Source organism: Monodon monoceros, unplaced genomic scaffold (genome assembly GCF_005190385.1).
Source record: "Monodon monoceros isolate NGI ecotype Baffin Bay Population unplaced genomic scaffold, NGI_Narwhal_1 Super_Scaffold_21, whole genome shotgun sequence".
Taxonomy (NCBI): domain Eukaryota; kingdom Metazoa; phylum Chordata; class Mammalia; order Artiodactyla; family Monodontidae; genus Monodon; species Monodon monoceros.
Genome location: NW_021703778.1, coordinates 126,116,913 through 126,137,680, shown reverse-complemented (window position 1 = coordinate 126,137,680; position 20,768 = coordinate 126,116,913). Strand labels below are relative to the sequence as shown.

At 40.6% G+C, this 20,768-nt stretch overlaps 1 protein-coding gene across 2 annotated transcripts in view; it reads right to left on the bottom strand.

Annotated features, from left to right (window-relative positions):
* The window catches only part of GNG2 (G protein subunit gamma 2), a 138,329-nt gene that overhangs the window by 13,468 nt on the left and 104,093 nt on the right, over nt 1-20,768 (bottom strand). For both annotated transcript variants that reach the window (XM_029236555.1, XM_029236556.1), the window contains one exon: nt 12,918-13,033. In XM_029236555.1, coding sequence (XP_029092388.1) covers nt 12,918-13,004 — 87 coding nt within the window. In that variant the 5' untranslated portion in view covers nt 13,005-13,033. The remainder of the gene's footprint in view (nt 1-12,917; nt 13,034-20,768) is intronic.

Genomic DNA, 20,768 nt, shown 5'->3' with positions numbered 1-20,768 from the left:
TAATAAAGAAGTATATATATTTAGCTGTACCACAAATGTTTTCTGATAAACTATATTTTAATATAATTCGTTTCCTTTGTAATTTAAAAGCATTATTCTGAGAAGGAGACCATATGCTTCGGCAGACAGCCAAACAGGTCTGGGGCACAAAAGATTTTAAGAATCTCAGTTGTAAATAACTTCTCTACTTTTACAATTGTGCCAGGAGTAGTACTCTCCGTACTACAGCTAGAAAGATATTTTAAAAATATAAATTGGCTCATATCACTCCCCTATTTAAAACTTTCAAGAGCTTCCCATTGTACTTTGTGGAAAGCCAAGACATCATAAACACAACCTGTGGGTCCTGCTTACTTTGGGCCTGCCATCTCTCCAATTTCATGTTGTAGCATTTTTTTCCTCCCACACACGTCTCCTCTCTCTAAGTTTGTGAAAGTTCCAAGTTCTTTTCTGCCTCAGAGCTTCACATATACAATTCCCAGGAACGGTCTTCTCCCCATCTCCTCACCAGGGTGGCTCCTTCTCTTCCTTCAGGGGTGAAATAGCATTCTTTGCAGAGTCTTTACTGACTACCTCATCCAATAACGACTTTCATCATTAGTCTCTTTCAGAGCATCCCATTCTTTTCCTTCACAGAAAAACATTTATTGCAATTTACAATTTCAACCATTGTTTGTTTATTTGATGTTTGATGTTTCCCTTTTGGCATTCTGCTCTATGAAGGCAACCATCATATCTATTTTATTCACGACTGTGTCATCAGTGCCAGCACATAGGAAACACTCAAATAATTGCTGAAGAAGTTCTCAAATACAATCTTAATCAACAAATATTCCATTCACCTAATATTTACGGAGTACCTAATTGCCAGTCACAGTTCTGGGGGATTGGCATAATCAGGGAACAAAATAAACAGAGCTTCCTGTCCTTGTGGAACGTATGCAGTATTCTAGACTTCCAATTCTGATGATGACGGAGGAACAGCAACCAATTAAACCCTCCTGCTTTAACTTAAAAACTGAAAAAAAAAAATGTGAACAAATGTTTTTTCAATAGTAGAGAACAGGCAGCAGAGGACAGTGATCCCTGAGAGAAGGGAGGCAAGAAAAGCCCCAAGAATGTTTCAGCAGTACTGCTTGAAAATGGTTTCTAGGCCACAGCACAGGGAGGAGCTCCCAAACAGATTTCATGAACCTCCTTGAGTTGAGGAGAGAGTGACAGAGAAGAAAGAGCTACACACTTACACAAACAAAGAGAGAGAGAGAGAGAGAGAGAGAGAGCGCGCAATCTGGAGGCCTCCAGAGGATTCCTTTTGAGTCTTTAGCTAATCACTGATCAGCACATATGTGGGAGAAAATTTCTTGAGGCTGTGCAAAGAATTTCAGAAAGGATCAAGTGAAACAATCCCTGGTGATCACACAGGGCTGGAATAGTTTGTGTTTCTACTGGCTAGAGTACATAGATCTCATAACACATAGGGAATTAAGTAGAGTCTTAAAAAGGGTGTGTTCAGTAGTGGTGTCAAGTAGGCCTTGGTTAAAGGCTGTTGTGGACCCACCTATCAAAGTTTAAAAGTAAGCCTTGAATAGATCAAAATGTTTCCAAATAACTTAATTGGACCACAGAACAAAGCCCCCAAATATTTAAAGAAACAAGAAATTTCAGCTTGCCACAAAATAAAATACACAATGTCTGGAATCCAAAAAAAAAAAAAAAATCCAGACATACAAATAAGTAGGGGGAATAAATCTATCCCATAATGAGGAGAAAAATTAATCCAAATTGATTAATCTCATAATGAGGAGAAAAAGACCCAGAACTGACATAGATGATAAAATTAATAGATAAGGATGCTGTTAAAACAGCTATTGTAAATATTTTCTATATAATCAAGAAAATACAGGAAAGCAAAATAGGATTAAAAGAGACATGGAAGATATTAAAATGACCCAAATCAAATTTCTAGAGATAAAAAACACACTGAATGGAATTAGCACCTGATTGCAGAAGAAAAGATTAGTGAACTTGAAGACAATAATGGGAACTCTCCAAAGTGAAGCACAGAGAGAAAACAGACTGAAAACAACAACAACCGCCCCCAATACAAAAAACAACCCCCTGCAAAAAAATCCCAGAACACACTGAGCTAGGAGACAACTTCAAGTGGCCTAATATACATATAATTGGAGTCTCTGAGGAGAGGAGAAAGATGGTGTGTGGATGAGAGGAAAGAAAAAATATTTGAAGACTTAATAACTGAAAATTTCCAAATTTGATAAAAACTATAAACCCACAGGTTTAAGTAACTCAACAAAATCCAAATGAAAAAATATGAATCAAACTACACCAATGCACAGCGTAATCAAATTGCTTATATAGTATTTGAGTAGGAGGATGGAGAGAAGAAAATGAAACATAATAAATAGCTATAGAGAATGTTAGATGGTAGTAAGTTTTATAAGAAAATGAAAAGTAGAGAAGAGTAAAAGGGATTAAGAGTGTATATACGGGTGGGGGGGCATGGAAGACAGGTTGCAATAGTTAGGCTTAATTGAGAAGGTAATCAATCTTTGAGTAAAAACTTATACAATAAAGCTTATGGTAAGAGAAATGGGGAGCCATTGATGTATTTTAAAGAAGCATTCTGGATGCTGTGTTGAGAATAGGACTCTATGGGAGTAAGGGTAGAAGTGGAGATTCCTGGAGACTATTGCTGTAATCTAAGTGAGAGGTGACAGTGGTTCAGAACAGAGAAATAGCAGCAGAGGTGGTGATGAGAAGTATAATTCTGGATAAACAGCATTTGAATCTAGAATCACAGGATTTTATGATGGATTAGAGATAGTGTGTGAATAAAAAATAAGAACTAAGGATAACTCTAAGTTTTTGGACTGATCTAATGGAAAGATTGAGTTGCCATCATTTCAGCTGCAGGGAGAGAAGATTTGGGGAGGAAGACTGGGAATTCAGTTTTAGAAAGGTTGAAATGGAAACATTTGTTAATGAGATATACAATGCTGGAGTTAGAAGCAAGATTTAGACTAGAGACATAAATTTGGGACTTGAGGCCATATAGATGGTACATAAAGCCTTGGGAATGAGCAAGATCACCAAAGGAGTACATTTAGATAGAAAAGAGAGGAACAAGGATTGAACCCTGGAACAACTTCAATGTAAGAAGTTGGGGAGCCTAAGAGGAACAGCAAAGGAAATTTAAAAGGAGTAGCTTGTGACAGTGGGGAGTACTGAGAGCCAAAAAAAGAAAGTGCTTCAAGGCATAAGGAATCATCAACCATGTCAATAGGTCAAGTGAGATGAAAACTGAGAACTGACTACTAGATTTAGCAATTTGAAGTCATTGGTGACCTTGATGAGAGAAGTTTCAGTGGAATGGTGGAGTGAAAAGGGTGTAGAGCAAATGGGGCCTCCTCCTCCTTCTTCTTTATGAACAATTCAATCTTAAAGGCTTAGGGTAGGACCAAGCAAGGTATTATAGTTTCTACAGTAGGTCAGGGGCCCGTGGTGGGATGTCAGAGCTGGAGCAATGTGAGGAGAGCATCTGTGCAGGGGGCAGCCTGGTGAGGCGTATGGGAGCCCAAGTGGGATGTGAAGGTATCTGCATCAGGCAGAGAGGTTATGGAGTGGGAGCTTGGTTCCATACATGGGAGTTGATCAAATAAGGATAAGCGGAGCCAAGTTTCTCACCAACAGTAAGGGGAGTTACAAATATGGAAAGTAGAAAGCTGGAATGAACCCTGTGGTGTAGGATAGGACCCGGTGGTGTCGATGTGAACTCATGGTTACCTATACACATATGTACAGATAAAGAAATATAGATGTAAAAGTGTGTGTGTGTGCGCACACATGTCCTTGTGTGCAGGTGTGTGTGAATTCTCTAGCTCTGTCCACTGAGAGGACCCAGGAGCAGCAACTCTTCAGCAATGAGCACACTTAGCATTGAGATCTTGATTTCTAAATACCATTCTCAAGGGAACTAGCGCTTTTGGAGAAAAGAATGATTCCAGGGCTGGGCCAGGGAAATAACAAGAGGACCCTAGAGAATCTTTTTGTGCCGAAAACTAAGGAAGTACTCAAAGAATGAGGGAGACATTTCAAAGGACACAGTAGCCAATGATTTAGCCTGTGCCAATTTAAACATGAAAAAATTAATGATGACAGTATCAGATTATAAATCATTCAATAAAAGAGGAAACCACAAGTGCATAATAAATTTAAAAAAATAGAATGTTTGATGAGGAATGAGATAGCTATATAGCCTCAAAATCCTTCCCTCAAATTGCAAATATTTCTTAACTACAAAGGAAAAAAGAATACCTTTACATGGAGAAACCTGGAAGACACCACCTTAATCAAGTACTTAAGGTTAATATCACCAGTGACAATTTGAAATCATGTGCCACTGATAGAATGCAGTGAGGTGGACACCCCATCAGTTCTCTGCTATTAATGTTTTGTTACTTTAATTAAATCATAAAGAAACAGCAGACAAACCTAAAATGAGTGACATTCTATAAAATAATGGCCTATAATCTTAAAAACTGTCAAGGTATAAGAGTCAAGGAAGTCTACGGAACTGTGCCTGACAGGACAGCTAAATGCAACCCATGATTCTGAACTGGGTTCTTTTGCTCAAAGGGACATTATTGGGATGATTTGCAATACTTAAATGGGGCCTGAGGAGTAGAAGGTAGCGATGGATCAATGTTAATTATGCATGATGACTATATTATGATTATGTAGAAGAATGTTTTTACTTGTAGGAAATATTAAAGTATCCAGAGGTGATAGGGCACCTGTTAACAACTTTTCTCAAATGGTTCAGGGAAAAACAAAATTTTTTGCCTTGTATTTGAAACTCTTCTGTACCTTTGAGGTTATTTCTGGAGTAAAAATATTTTTTCTAAAGAAAGGGAAAAGAGATATTAGAAACAGTGAATATGGACAACTTTCTCAAGAAGTTACGTTGCAAAGCAGAGCAAACAAATGAGGCAGTTGCTGGAGGAGGAAATGGGGGGTTCAAGAGAAGAAATTTAAATTTTATTTAAGATGGAGAAATAACACTATGTTTGAATGTTGTTGGAAAGGATGAAATAGAGAACCAAAACTGGTGATTCAGAATGGGCAGTGAACTGCTGGAGTGCGTTCCTGATGAGGGAGATGAGATCTGATGTGCAGTGAAGGAATTTACTTTTGATAAGAGCAAGGATCTCCCTGGATTGACAACTGCTGAAACCCAGCTACCCAGCAACCTCACCAAACTAGACTGGGGCTGAGAACCAGGGAGTGAGGGGAGGGGGACTCTAGACAGTCCCAATAAAAGCCACCAGGTTGTGATTTTAGGCTCTGAAAAAATAGGAACCCATTCTAGGCAAATGCCCTGACAGCTTTAAGAAGAAGTAGTTGCCAGTAAGGATAAAAACCAGACCCAAGAATTTAAATGGTGAGTAAGCCTATAGCTCCGTCTTCATTACATCCTGAAATTGAAACACATCTTAAAATTAATGTTGCAAAATGCTTGCAAGCCACCAGGCCAACAAGCACTGATACGTCGTCACTGCCTATGCACGTGGGAAGTTGCCTGTGTGTTAAGGGTATCAGTCATTCAATCACTCCTTCAGTTGAGTTGCCTGCACTAATGGAGCCATCAAGGGTTGACAACTTTAAATTGATGCTTAAAAGGACTTGAAAGATCACGCTGGGATGAAGGCTTAGAATGAGAAGTTATTGTAAACATCGAACATTGCCTGCCACGAGCCTGGCAAGATAGCTGAAGGCAAAAGAAACTGCCACACCTCTGGGAAGAGATCATAAGATTTTCACACTAGGAGAGATTGACCTGATATTTGTCTAGAAAGATCTTTTTACTCAGGTCAAAAGCTGCTGGCTACTTTAAAGTCTTTATTTTTCTTTGAATCATTAATATGTAATTCAAGTAAGGGAAAATTAAAACATCTAGTTTGATCCTTAGTAAATGCAGAAGAAACATCCGTATTCTTTGCTATGCCTTGGAATTATACTGAAAATACAACAGGTGGAATGGTCAGCAAGATTAGGAATGCCAGAAATGGAAAGCACCATATCACCATGATGTCCTACATCACCAGGTGCCCGTATCACTGCTGGTGGCCAAAGGTGAGCCTAAAGGATCTCTCCACTATGATTGTGAAAAGCACCCAGGATCAAACTTTGACTGTGATATAGAGAAAGTATAATTGTATGGATAAATATCTACTATTTTAAATTTGTAAAATAAAGTGAATATTCTAAATTATCTTGCCCTCCCTGTTCCTCCAAGGAGATATTAAACTGATGATACACATCAATAGGATTTTTTTAAAAAAGGAAATAGAAGAATTAATTTTCAAAACACACATCAAGAAAAGTACATGATGGGCTTCCCTGGTGGCGCAGTGGTTGGAGTCCGCCTGCCGATGCAGGGGACACGGGTTTGTGCCCCGGTCCGGGAGGATCCCACATGCCACGGAGCAGCTGGGCCCGTGGGCCATGGCCGCTGAGCCTGCGCGTCTGGAGCCTGCGCGTCCGGAGCCTGTGCTCCGCAACGGGAGAGGCCACAGCGGTGGGGGGCCCACGTACCGCAAAAAAAAAAAAAAAAAAAGAAAAGTACATGATATTTAATTGATAAATCTCAATAAAGAAAAGACATTCAAAATTATCATCCAAAATAGTTATATTTTTTAAGAAGGGAGAACTTTATGTGGCCTGAAAACTAGTCTATTCAGAAAACTACATTTCCTAGGGATTTTGAATTATCAAGCTTTAACAGTACTGCTTCTCTAGCTCCTAGGTATAATGCACAAGGCTAAGAATATACTTGGTGCTTAACAAATATCTACTGAATTTTAAAAATTATATCAACCCTGATAAAAATGAAGTTTCATGCTCAATTATTAATGTATGCCTGGGTTCAAACTAAATTTTTTGCTCCACTTTCAGCAAATCAAATGAATTAGGACTGGATATCTTTGAACACAGCCTTTTCCTCTATAAGTCCTAGACATACTATACCTATTTTATTAACCCTGAAAATACTCTCAATTGGCCTATAAGGAAGGTTGAATCTTACTGTTTCTAATAAGTTGAATGCAAGCATTTTAGGGAAGAGATGTTAAAACTTTCAATTCAAATGCTGGAAAAGTATTTGAAAAGTCCCAAATCTAAGATGTCTGTCCACTCTCTAGAATGAAGCATGATGTCTACCTGGCTTGTTTCTCACTACAGCTTTCCCTGAAGTTCAGTTCCAATGTATTATGAGCCAATTGTCAGAAAGATGATTTACTTATTAGAAACGTCTATACTTGGTCCCATAATTACACATATTTGTCAGTTATGAAAATCGGTCTGTTCTTTTTATGTTGAACTGTTTTCGAAAGAAGGTATACTATAAATGCTGGCTACTTATAATCATACATTTGACATGAAACAATTTACCTGTCTTAAAATGATCAATTATGCCCTTCTTTTTGGTATTTCACTGAATTTTATCCTGTTACAATGAGTTTTATTTGGCCAGTGACATCATGCTTGGAATTTCCCAAACTATAAATGTAATTGGAAATGTCATGCAAAATATAGTTCCTAATGTCTTGTTATATGACACTCTTAGTCTGTGAACTTAAAGCTATCCACTAACAAAAATGTTTTCTGACTGCCTGCATATCTCATCACCAAGAATTAGACAACAAGGTCTTTGACATTGAGGACTGTGTAGTCTAGTTTGAAAAATTATCTGATGAAGGTAAAATTATTTAGTACATTGACTAGTAAGTAGGATCAGAATGGAAAAGGAGATTCATGAACAAGTGGGGATTTAAGCTGACCTGTAAGAGAGGAGTAAGATTTGGATAATGCCCTAGTCTAGCTGGGCTGCCGTAATAAAATACCAAAAATGGGTGGATTGTAAACAACAGAAATTGATTTCTCAGAGCTCTGGAGGATGTAACGTCTAAGATCAAGGTGCCAGCAGATTTAGTGTCTGTTGAGGGTCTTGCTTCCTGGTTCATAGATGCCCGTGTTCTTGCTGTAACCTCACATGGTAGACGGGGCAAGGGAGTTCTCTGAGTCTTTATAAGGGCACTAATTACATTCCAGAGGGCTCTGCCTTCATGACCCAATCACTTCCCAAAGGTCCCACCTCCAAATACTATTCCATTGGGTGTTAGGATTTTAACATATGAATTTTGGGAGGGACACAAACATTAGTTCTATAGGACATAGGAAAAGAATAAGAGGAAGGGTGTTCTCAGTGAGGGATCCAGAATAACCAGAGAGATGGGAATCTGCATAGCATATTCTTGAGATAGTGAGAAGAGCCAGTTGGAAAGGTCTATTGGAACCATCTGGGAGCAATGAGAAATAAATTTGACATTTTTATGTGCAATTTAAAGAGCATCCAACTAGATAAGAAGCAATCATTTCCCCCAGGCTCCTGGCCTTGGCTTTCTTTTGCACTTACATCTACATTATTCATGATGTCAACAACACCCTCTGTTAAAGGGCATGCTTCTAGCTTACAATGATTCTCACCCCTCCTTAACTGTTCCCTTCCCAACCATATGGGTGGGTTAGTTCCTAGGAGCCATGTTTGTGCAACGTGGTCCAATTCTAGCGTCAGTTGATTGAAGCTGCATGGCTCATCCTTGGTAGAACAAATATACCACTCTAGGAATATGGGAGTGAGACTGAAAGAGTTGACGTGAATCTATCTCTTTCTTCGTGGAGCTGAAAGTATGACATGTGATCCTCAGAGCCATGGGCGGCCACCTTGTGTCTGCCATATGGAACAGGCAGCTGAGAAATCCATTCCTCTCCGGAAAAGAAAGAGGCAGCTATACAGGGAGAAACAGAGGCATATCACAGAGCACTTGCAGTCCCCGCTGGCCTTCCAGCTCTCACTCCCCCTGCTTAATCAACTACATTTCTGCTCTTAGATTCTGAGACACCCTGTATCTTTTATAATCGATCCCTTCTTTCTGCTTAAGTCAGCTTGGGTTAGGTTTCTATTATTAGAAACCCGGAGTCCTAACATAATGATGAATAAATAGATTTAACTGAAGTCCTACTGTCCTTTGCTTTTACACATGCTCTCTCAACTTGCGCTCTCAGGACAAGCTTTCTTTCACTGGCCTTTGCTCGCCAGCAGTGTATCTCGTTGTTTTGTACATCTGAGTGTCACAGTTTCCACAACTTCTCTCTGCTCCTTTCCCCAGAGCCCTTCCCAGCTTTCTTTGGTTTCTCTTTCCTTTCTCTCCTTGAATGAAATGCTAACAAAGAAACACAGAGAGGCTGGGAGTATCATTTATATATGCCTGAGGCTTATGAACAGATAATGGGTTCATTAGTCCAAATCTCTCAGGATCTGTGATGCAAAGGGATAGGAAACAAGAAGGTTTAAAAATGAATATGTTATTCAGACCCTCTCAAGGTAGGGCCTCTCCAGCTTATTCTGGAGGCCACAGGAGGGATAAGGCCACACCCTGCTTAAGGGACCTTTGACAGCTCCAGTGTCAGCTGTGTCCCCTTTTCCTTGTTCCTTTTTTTAAAAAAATTATTTATTTATTTATTTTGGCTGCACCGAGTCTTACTTGTGGCACATGGGGTCTTTAGCTGCGGACTTCTTAGTTGTGACATGCGGACTCTTAGTTGCGGCATGCATGCAGGATCTAGTTCCCCAACCAGGGATAGACCCTGGGCCCCCTGCACTGGGAGCACAGAGTCTTACCCACTGGACTACCAGGGAAGGCCCTCCTTTTCCTTGTTCCTTGTTGCCTCTGCTGTACTAGGCTCTGCCAGATGGACATAAAGCCACTGCCACCTTTATAGCTTGAAGAGGTCACTACTCTAATTGGAAAATCAGAAACCTGAGATCTTCAGAGAGAAGCCCCTTCTTGCTGACGGGATCATGTACCAAAAGTAGGTGGAGAAGCCTGACCACTCAGAAGCCTGGAAGGGACTCCAAAAGGCAAGCCCTAAACCAGCTAGCTGCCAACAGTGTCAACACAGTCACAGTTTTACCCAAGAGCTAAACTAAAAATAATCTGACACTTCACCACAGCATGCCTGCCCGGCTCTGATGCGCAGAACAAATGCTGAGATACAGGCTGCCACTGCATTTCCAACAATTTCAGGCCTAATGACGTCAAGAGGAATTCAGAGATGTGAAAGTGACGATCACGTAGGAAGGCAGTCACTCATTGTTCAGCTCATTAGGCTAATGCTTTGTCGCTCTAAAACAGATAGGGATTTATTTGGTGTCTTCAGGAGCAGTATTCAAAGGGAATCAGGGTGTGGTGTGGACTTCTTTCTCATGGTATTTGGTAATTATGCTTTTTGGATATCTTATTTGTGTTAATAATAGGTCTTGTTCATTTTTTGGGCAACCTCTTACCAGACTAGGAGATCCTTGAGAGCAAGAATCGTGTCTTCTTTTTCATCTAGCTCTATACCTCTATAGAGATACAGAGATCTGACAAGGCCTGGCGATTTAGAAAGCTCTCAATAAAATATTTATTGGTTAAAGGAATAAATGAATAACCGAAAAATAGCAAAAATCCAACCTAATGATGAAGGTTTGGGAAAGTGTCTTAAAGGATATAATGACTGAGTCTTCAAGGAGTCATGGAGTTGGTAAAGCAGAAACGTAGAGAGGAGGAGAGTGAATGTTAAAGGCATTTGAAATTGCCATCAAGGGAATTAAAAATGGTTCAGTATAGCATGTGGGTGAGAGGAAGGGGATGAAGCCGAAAAGTGGGGCAGGGGCTTTGCTATAGAGTTTGAATTTCATTTTCCAGGTGATGGGAATCATGAAAAGATCTTCAGTAAGAGAGGAACCTAATGAGGTTTTCTTGTAGAAAGCTGTCTGTGGCCACATGGAGAGTAAGCGACGGCAGGGATGGAGATGGGGTTGAGACAGGATTGCAAAGATCAGCTAAGAGCACCTTTCAATCAGTAATTCAGGTGAGAGGTGATGAAGGTCTGACCTATGGCTGAAAAGGTTTGGTTTTGTCCTGTTCTTCCCACTGTCAGCTTTTCATCACCACCAACACCATCACACCCTCCTTCAGGATGTGGGCCTGGGGATGCTGAGTAGTAACAGAAAATGCCAAACACGGCAGTGCTTTGCAAACACTTTTTTCTTCGTTGGGCCACGCCAAAAGGCAAGGTGGCAGTTTCCAGAAGGTCCATGGGCAGAGCCAAAAACAAACAAAGAACCGAATGACTCTTTTTGGTGCCACAATCTTTGGGCCACCTCACTTCTCTCAGCAGGTACTGTGCGCACTTGCCATATTATACTTTTTTTAAGAAAGGAAATAAACAAAGAAGAGGCAAAAAAGGAGAAGAGGAAGGTAAAAAAAGCACAAGACAGATGGCGAAGACCCATTATCATATTCATAAATAAAGAATTAAAGTTATTGCAAGAAAGAAGCTGTTTACATTTTGTGGTCCATTACCAGGACTTGAATTTTACAAAGCAGATTCAGGATAGATGGAAATTTGCTCAGTTTACTTATGGAGGAAGACCAGCTCTCCCTTCATGCTCTAGCCCAGACCTGATGGGAGTTGTAAGGAGCAAACCCCTTCCTATAGGACCATGGTTCCCAACCTTAACTATACATTGAAATTAACTGATAATTAAAAGAAATACTGCTGCCTGAATCATACCCTAATAGACTCTAATTTAATTGGTCTACAGTGTGGTCTTAGAATTGGTCCTTTTAAAAAATTCCCTGGGTGATATGAATATACAGGTGGGCTGAGAACCACTGCTATACACCAGTGGTCAGCAAAGTTTTTCTCTAAAAGGCCAGAGAGTAAAAATTTTAGGCTTTGTGGGTCACAGTGTCTCTGCTGCAACTACTCTACCCTGCTGTAGTGTGAAAGTAGCCACAGACAGTATGTAAACGAATGGGTGGGGCTGTGTTCTAATAAAGCTTTATTGAGAAAAACAGTCAGTGGGCTGGACTTGGCTCATGAGCCATAATTTATTGACCCTTGTTTTAGAATCACATTCCAAAGGATGGCTGGATTGTTCAGATTGCTAAGTCAGGTATGGACGAATCTTCCAGTTTAAAAAAGGCATCTGAAAGAATGTTCTAATTTTAGTAAAATGAGATATGTTGCTGAGTTCCATTTCATAAAATGCTCAGGTCTTCTGGGAAAGTGAAGCTTTGATAGTTGACATAAATTTACTTTACTAACCTACAGTAGCTATCTGTGTGGGTTAATTTACATTGAAAACCTGCCAACAAAAGGTTTAAAGTCCTGGCTTAATATGTTAGGTCCAACTTAAGGCAAAGCTGTCAGGTTAGATCTGGGGAGTGAGAGAAAGAAAGAAGTGGAGTATTAAGTTCCATGAAACCTCTATGCTGTTTGGCTTCTCAGGGAGACCACAAGTGGTTTTTGCGTTCTGAAGAAAAAAACTCCAGTAAGGTATAAAGAAGAAAAAAAATAACAGGCAGTGGTGGACAGAAGGATTAGACATGAAGATAGACACTAAAAATTAGAGCCAACATAAGGACAGAAAAAATTAAACCCAAGTGAGAAGGGGCTCTTTACAAGGTCAGAGAAACGAATTGGTAGATTTCTATGTTTTATGGGTTTTCCAAATCCCTTGACTAGAATTCAGCCACGAGCCTAAGTTTTGTTTTGACGTCCACATAGAGAACCAGTTTTAATTTATACTACCATTTTATTCTGGAGAAATCCAGAGGAGGCAAAGACACATTAGAAAAATGAACTTCTGCCTAACCATTAAGTTTCTCTTCCACCATCACTGGTTTCATCACTCTCCATAGAAAAGTAGCCAAATGACACATGGCTGCAAGTCATGCTCCTGACAATAAAGGCTAGCTGAGCTGTGTGGGTTACGCCATCCTTACCTTTATCCTATCGATGTTGGCTTCCATCTTCAGCTGTTCTACCAGTTTCCTGGCTTGAGCTATGCTGGCGGTGTTGTTGCTGGCCATTGGAATGCTGGGTGGGTTTTTCAGACACACTGGGAAAGAAAACAAGGAGGAAAAATGCATCAGAGAATTCTCCAGCTGCCAAATGTGCAGATTCATCATAGCTGGGGGATCCCCTCAAAATGGCTATAGTCAGGCCAGGCTCCTCCAGCCATCTACATCCCCAATCCAGCACTGAGTCTGAATGGCAGGCAGGCCAGAAGATGAGGTTTGCTTTTCCAACTCCCTACCTCTGCCCTTCCATCCTTCTTTGGGGGAAAAAAAAAAGAAGAAAGTTCATCAAATCAAATCAGATAAGATATGCTGCCACATTAAGAAAGCAAGTTATTAAATTTATGTCAATTTATGAAATAAGTTCAAAATGGTAAGGGTGACAGTATGCATAATTACTGTTGTTATTTATTGGGTACTGCTATTGTTAGATACTGTGTTAAGTGCCCTCAGAGGATGAGGAATGAAAGGTGAGCAGAGGCAGGAATGGTAAATTATATAATCCCTAAGGACTGAAAACACTATGTTTACAATGTTCTCTTGATGGGCTCAAATGCTGACTCTCTGGTTAACTGTAAGCACCTCAGTCTATTATACTGCAGAGACACTGCAACAGGACTTGTGGCTTTTTTGTGTTATTTATCCAGCACAGTCTATTTGAAATATGGCTTGATTCACAACCAATTACTTTACTCATAATTCTTCAGGAACAAGCTATAATGTCAAGGGGTAGGCGTTGCTATGTCTAAATTGTTACTTGCATCGATGAGTATACCAGTGGTATTCTAAATTAAGTACAACAGACTTAATACTTTTATGAATATGGAATGGAACATAAATGTTTAGAGAGTGGAGTTCTGTACCTATGTAGATGGTGAGATGGTTTCTTTGTCTCTGGCTCTACCAGGCCCACTCCCATCCTTGTCCCCCAATCCCTTCAAGTCCTATCCCAATTTCATTTCTCTTCTAATTATTTCTTGACCCACCATCTCACTTTATTCTTGTTGTTCATCTCAGAAAGTATCCTATCTATTTTCAGTACCCATTTCCCCCACATTCTCATCAGGTCTTGCTCCATGTCAAGGTGCCATATACCGTTTCAGGACCGTCAATGTAAATTTGCCCCTTGAGGTCACCGACACCCAATAGTGAAGGAATGTCTGAGAGCTGCAATTTAACTAGAGTGCACGACCCAAGAAATGAGAAACATTAAACACTGCTTCAGTCACCACCAGTCATATCTTGTTCCAAAGATATCATATTAAAAACCGTGACTTCTACTAGCTTTGGGGAATATTTTTATCTAGGGATAAAGTAGGATCAGGCTACTATCTCAAAAAGGAAAGAGGACACATAGAAAACCTACAGAAAGAAAAATAACCCATAATAAGTTCAGTACATAGGTTTTTACATATCCATGAAAATCAAGAAATAATTTTTATTTTAATTACCAAAAAAGCAAAAGTCTATAAATTATCTTCTTTGGTTCTTATTTCTTGACATTTAACTCTCTGTAAACGAAGAGGTCCCTTCATGGATAGTGTTATTTTATAAAGAATACTGCAAAAGCCAGCCCAACAACATTTATAGTATAAATTGGAGGACAGTAAACTGTTCCCTCAATTTATTTTCAAAGGGTTTGGAGACAATAAAATGGGAAGGAAGACTGAAAGATTTTGAAGCCACAAAGATCTCTGAACTCTACTTTCAAATGCTTGAAGATCAAGGGAGGGATCCTGCATGCAAAAACAAACAAACAAAAAAGGAGGCTTTAACAACAATTGAGATTTCATCAGCATGGTTAGGGACCTAATCATCTTAGCCCCACAGGGAAACTATGTGCCCCCAAATCAAATGGACATCCACCAGCCTTGCAAAACTTCACAGGGCCAAGATGGAGTATTGACTTATCCAGTAGAGTAGCCTAACTCTTCCAGTGATCCAAAGTGGAAGGAGCCCTGGTCTACAGGCCTCTGGACACTGTTCTGTAAAGTTCATGTTTCCTCCAAACTAGAATTTATCACACTAGAATACAGACTATCACAGAATTTCCAAATCCTCATTGGGCCTGAGGGAGCTCTCAGAGTCTGGTCAGCTATTCTTCTGCCCTTGAATCTAAACCAGATAACACAGTAACCTGTAGAGACCACTGCTTGCTCCCAATACCCCTTTTCCTCTTCTTCATTAGTGATAACAATTTTTTGTTTCTTTTTAACAGAGACCACAAGAACCTTGAATTTTAGTTGGGGACATTTTGCTGAAAGATGCATTCTCAGGCTCCTTTGCAGCTTGGTGTGCTGATATGACTAAGTTTGGCCAATGAGACATAAGCAGAAGTGTCATGAAGGGAAGGGATGTGCGCTTTGCCTCCCCTTCTTCCTGTTACTGGCCTAGAAGGTAGTCATATTGACCACAGAGCTCCATCTTGAACATCTGGGCTACACTCCAGGAGGAGCAGGAAGGATCTGCGTCCTTACTGATACTGTAGAGACACCATGCCAGCTGTGAACTGGCTGCCATCTATGTGAAGAGAAATAAGCACCTATCTTGTTTACACCACTATTATTAAGGGTTTCTCTACTGTTGGCTCACAGGTCTGCCATTAACTGATTAAATAACCCATTATTTTTATTTGAGTATCCAGGAAAGTCTATGTCCTAATGCCTGTTAATGTTCCCTGGAAAAAGCTGTAGCTGTCCTGAGGAGGCTGAGATGGAAAGTGTATGAGTTTTCTATTGCTGCTGTAACACCTTACTACAAATTTAGTAGCTTAAAGAATATAAATGTATCTTAAAAGTTCTGGAGGTTAGAAGTCTGAAAGAGATCCCACTGGGCTAAAGTCGAGATATTGGCAGGGCTTCATTCCTTCTGGGGGTCTAAAGGAAAATGTCTCCTTTCCTCACATAGCTTCTAAAGGTTGCCGGCATTCCTGGGCTCTTGGCTTTTTTCTTCATCTTCAAAACCAACAAAGGTGAGTTGACTCCTTCTCACACTACATCACTCTAACCTCTTCGGTAGTCACCTCTCTCTCTGACTCTCCTCTGCCTCCTTCTTCCACTTTTAGGAACCACTGTAACCACACTGGGTCCACTCTGATAATACAGGATAATCTCTGTATCTTTAGGTCAACTGATGAGCAACCTTAATTCCCTTTGCCATGTAACATAACAATCTGCAGGTTCCAGGTATGGGGACATGGACATCTTTGGAGGCCTTTATTCTACCTACGATGGAAGGAGACCTCTGTGCAGGTAGAGAAGGAAAGTGGAAAGGTGGGATGTTGAGGTGGGAAAGAAGAGGGATGGGGCAGGACGTAAGATTAGAAATGCTGGGGAGAGAACAAATAAAACCTAAATGGACTTAAGAAAAAAAAGTAGACAAAGGCTTTGGTTTGTGCTTCTAGCTTTAGGAAGATCCTGTATGTTTTTCTTTCACCATATGACCCAACAAAATCTAGGGCCACTTTCAGAATCACTTAGTGCATTTTCCTCTTTTTCACATCCGGCTACTTTCCCGTAAAAGCAATGAAGAAATCCCCCTCCTGAAAACTGAAAGAACTGTAGAGTCCTAGACCAGTGTTCCAAAGAAGTATGTGATATTGAGATTTATAAGAAATATATATTTGGTCTTTGACCTATTCTTGGCACAGAGCTCCTAAAACCCTTGGAATCTCCTGTGGTAAGACCAATAAAGGTCTTTTGTTATGTTAATGAGGTGACTTTTGGAAAGCCCTTAGGCAACCTGAGGATGGGGGAGCTGTTTGCCACGAGAACCAACCATGTGATTAGAGGGTTGAAACTTTCAGAACTCACCCCCAACCCCAACCTCCTGGAAGGAAAAAAGGGCTGAAGGTTGAATCAGCTGCCAGTGGCCAATGATTTAATTAATCACAACTATGTAAAGAAGGCTCCATAAAAACCCAAAAGGACAGGGTTTGGAGAGCTTCCAGGTTGGTGAACGCGTGGAGATGCTGGAAGAGTGGCCCACCCAGAGAGGGTATGGGAGCTCTGCACCCTTGATCCATACCTTGCCCTTTGCATCTCTTCCATCTGGTTGTTCCTGAGTTACATTCCTTTATAATAAACTGGTAACCTAGTATGTAAAATGTTTCTCTGAGTTCTGTAATAGTAAATTAATCAAAACCAAGGAAGAGGTCATGGGAATCTCTGATTTATAGCCAGTCAGTCAGAAGTACAGGTAACAACCTGGGCTTGCAATGGGGGGCCTGAATTGTGTTCGTGGGTAGGGGGAGGAGAAGGCAGTCTTGTAAGATCAACCCTTAACCTGTGGAACCTGATGCTATCCCTGGGTAGGCAGTGTCAGAATTAAAGAATTAAGTTAAATTGTAGGACATTCAACTGGTGTCAGAGGATTGTTTATTGGTGTGAAGGGAACTGCCCCCCTCCACACACTGGGATTGGGTCCTGGAGCCCTACTGAAGTATGTATTTTCCTAAAAAGTGACTATGGTAAATAAGAAAAAGTTAGCTTATCTTCTAAGCTTGAAGCATTTGGACAATGCATCACACACACTCACTCACACACACACACACACACACACACACACACACACACACCTCTTTTCATCTTACAAATCTGAAACTCTGTACCCATTAAACAATAACACCCATTCCTTTCTCCCCCAGCCTAGGAAACCACCATTCTACTTTCCGTCTCTATGATTTTGATTACTCTAGGTACCTCACAGAAGTGGAATCATACCGTATTTGTCTTTACATGACTGTCCTGTTTCACTTAGCATAATGTCCTCAAGGTTCATTCATGTTGTAGCATGTGTCAGAATTTCCTTCCTTTTTAAGGCTGAATAATATTACATTCTATGTATACACCATATTTTATCAATTCATCTGTTGATGGACACTTGGGATGCTTTCACGTTCTAGCTACTGTGAGTAATGCTGCTGTGAATATGGGAGTACACATATCTCTTCAAGACTCTGCTTTCAGTTCTTTTGAGTATATACCCAGAAATGGAGTTGTTGGATCATATAGGGTAAGTCTATTTTTAATTTTTTGAGGGACAGCAATACTGTTTTCCGTAGCAGCTGTACCATTTTACATTATCACTAAAAGTGCACAAGGTTCCAGTTTCTCTTCACCCTCATAAACACATTCTTTTTTTTTTTCTTTTTTTTAAAATAGTAGCCATCCTAATGGGTGTGAGGTGGTACCTCATTATAGTTCAATTTGCATTTCCCAAATGAGTAGTGATACGACTTTTCGTGTGTTCATTGGCCATTTGGATATCTTTTTTTGAGAAATGTCTATTCAAGCTTTTTAAAATCAGGTTTGTTGTTGTTGAGTTTTAGGAATTTTCTATATATTCTGGATACCAATCTCTAATCAGATATATGGTTTGCAAATATTTTCTCCCATTCCATGGATTGCCTTGTCACTCTGTTGATAGTGTGCTTTGATGCATAAAAGTTTTAAATTTTCATGAAGTCAAATTTTTCTATTTTTTTCTTTGGTTGCCTATGCCTTTGGTGTTAGAGCCGGGAAATCACTGCCAAAGCTAAAGTTGTGAATGTTATGCTCCATTATTTTGAAGGAGAAAAGAATATGCCACTCCAAGATATGTCACTATGGCATACTGGTTATTTTGAATTGAAGTTAGTTAAGAAAATAGCCAGTGCAAGAAGAATACCCTCACTCTCTTTGTCCCCCTGAAAGCAGGAAATAAATCTCCTGTGTGAAGGCACCCTCCCTCTACCAGGAAGGTAGAAGGCATCCTTATTGCCAGAGACAGGAAATTCAGAGCCCAGAAGGCTGTATCGACAAACCTTGTTACTTCTTCAGTAATTTGCTATCCCAAGCCCAGGTCCATTCATCTTGTTGATTCTTCACAAACGTATTGTTTCCCTGTCTAAAAGGTATAAAAGCTGCCTGCTTTGGTCACTTCTTTGAGTCTCATTTCTTTATGGGCTCATGTATATGTACAAAATTAAATTTGTTTTTCTCCTATTAATCTTTTTTTTTTTTGCGGTACGCGGGCCTCTCACTGTCGTGGCCTCTCCCGTTGTGGAGCACAGGCTCCGGACGCGCAGGCTCAGCCTCCACGGCTCACGGGCTCTTCCCAGACCGGGGCACGAACCCGTGTCCCCTGAATCGGCAGGCGGACTCTCAACCACTGCGCCACCAGGGAAGCCCTCTCCTGTTAATCTTATGTCAATTTAATTATTAGACAAGCCAAAGAATCAAGAATGGAAGAAGGGGAAAGTTTTCCTCCTCTCCAGTTTTGGTGCCAAAAGTAGGGCTCTGCCCTGCCTGTACACTGTTCTCTCGGGCTGCGGCAGCTGAGAGACCCTGGGAGCTCTGGTGGGTGCTGGCAGAAGGAAAGAATTCGTACCAAATCAGTCTCCCAGGTCTCTGCCTGCAAGGTCTCGTAGAAGTGAGAATGATAAGAATCCTTTTCTTTTTCTAAATTCAGATTAGTAGGAGAAAATATGTTTATGAATTAGTTCCTTGGGTATGGTGACTTGTAAAGATATGTTGTGAGTACTCTTGTTATCTATTTATTCTTTTTCTCCCAGAGATGGTCATTGTTTTCCTTTTTCTCTGCCTTTTGTGTCATTTCTCATAAGGAGAAAAACCATAGGGCAGAGCACAGGCATAGGTTCTAGAAGCCTGTTGTCTGATCTGGTTTCACACACCGGTGACTTCACGGTTCTCAAGAGACTGGGAGCTATTTAGACAAACTTTGCTCTGGGTCCTCTAATGTAAAAACTGGGTGAAGTTCTCCTTTCATCTTGTTCTATGTCCTGAAAGCATAACTCTATGAGCAGTGAGAAACCAGTAAGAATATTCTCTGGTTTCTGCTAGCCGGAGAATGCAAGTAATAGCTTGCACTTGGTGGCCAGTTGAATAGACTGGATTCCAAGACATGAAGTCACAAGCAATGTTCTCTTTGTCCAACTGTGCCAGCTTTCAGGGAAGTTTGTCATAAGGGGCCTTTGTCATCTCAGCCTTCGTTGTCTTGCTAGTGCTGGAAAAGTCTCATTCTATTAATGCCTGCCTGGTGTCATAGATTAGTAGGTCTGTGACTAGAGTGGCCTCATGCTCTTGTGAGAGACCAGACACACTGTTTGCACTATACCGTTCTTACTACCTATGACAACAATGGTCTTTGCTTTCTTAGGTTAAATCTGGAATGAAGTTTCTGGATCTTCTGAGGACTATGTCTTTTGTACTGTCCTTTGTGATGCCTCTTGCATCCATGGTTAAACTGTAAAAAGACTTACTGGTTTGAGTCTGTATTGAGATTAATGTAAGGTCCTCCTCATCAATGGCCAAAGAATCCTTTGAACTGGCAATATTTGAAAGAAAGAGATTTTTTAAGAGCGCTCTAATTCTAAACGACTGTCTTACTGGTACCTATGGAAAGACCAAATTAAAAAGAGAACACAAGGGCTTCCCTGGTGGCGTAGTGGTTGAGACTCCGCCTGCCGATGCAGGGGACACGGGTTCGTGCCCCGGTCCAGGAAGATACCACATGCTGCGGAGCGGGTAGGCCCATGAGCCATGGCCGCTGAGCCTGCGTGTCCGGAGCCTGTGCTCCGCAACGGGAGAGGCCACAACAGTGAGAAGATTGCGTACCGCAAAAAAAAAAAAAAAAAAGAGAACACAAAGGAATATAATGTCTAGCCTTAGGGACCCTCTTAACAAGATGAAAGAACAGACATTTGACTTAGAAAAAAAATTAAAGACCACATCCAACATAAATTCCCCCTTTAAAAAATCTGGCCCCGTCTCCTCA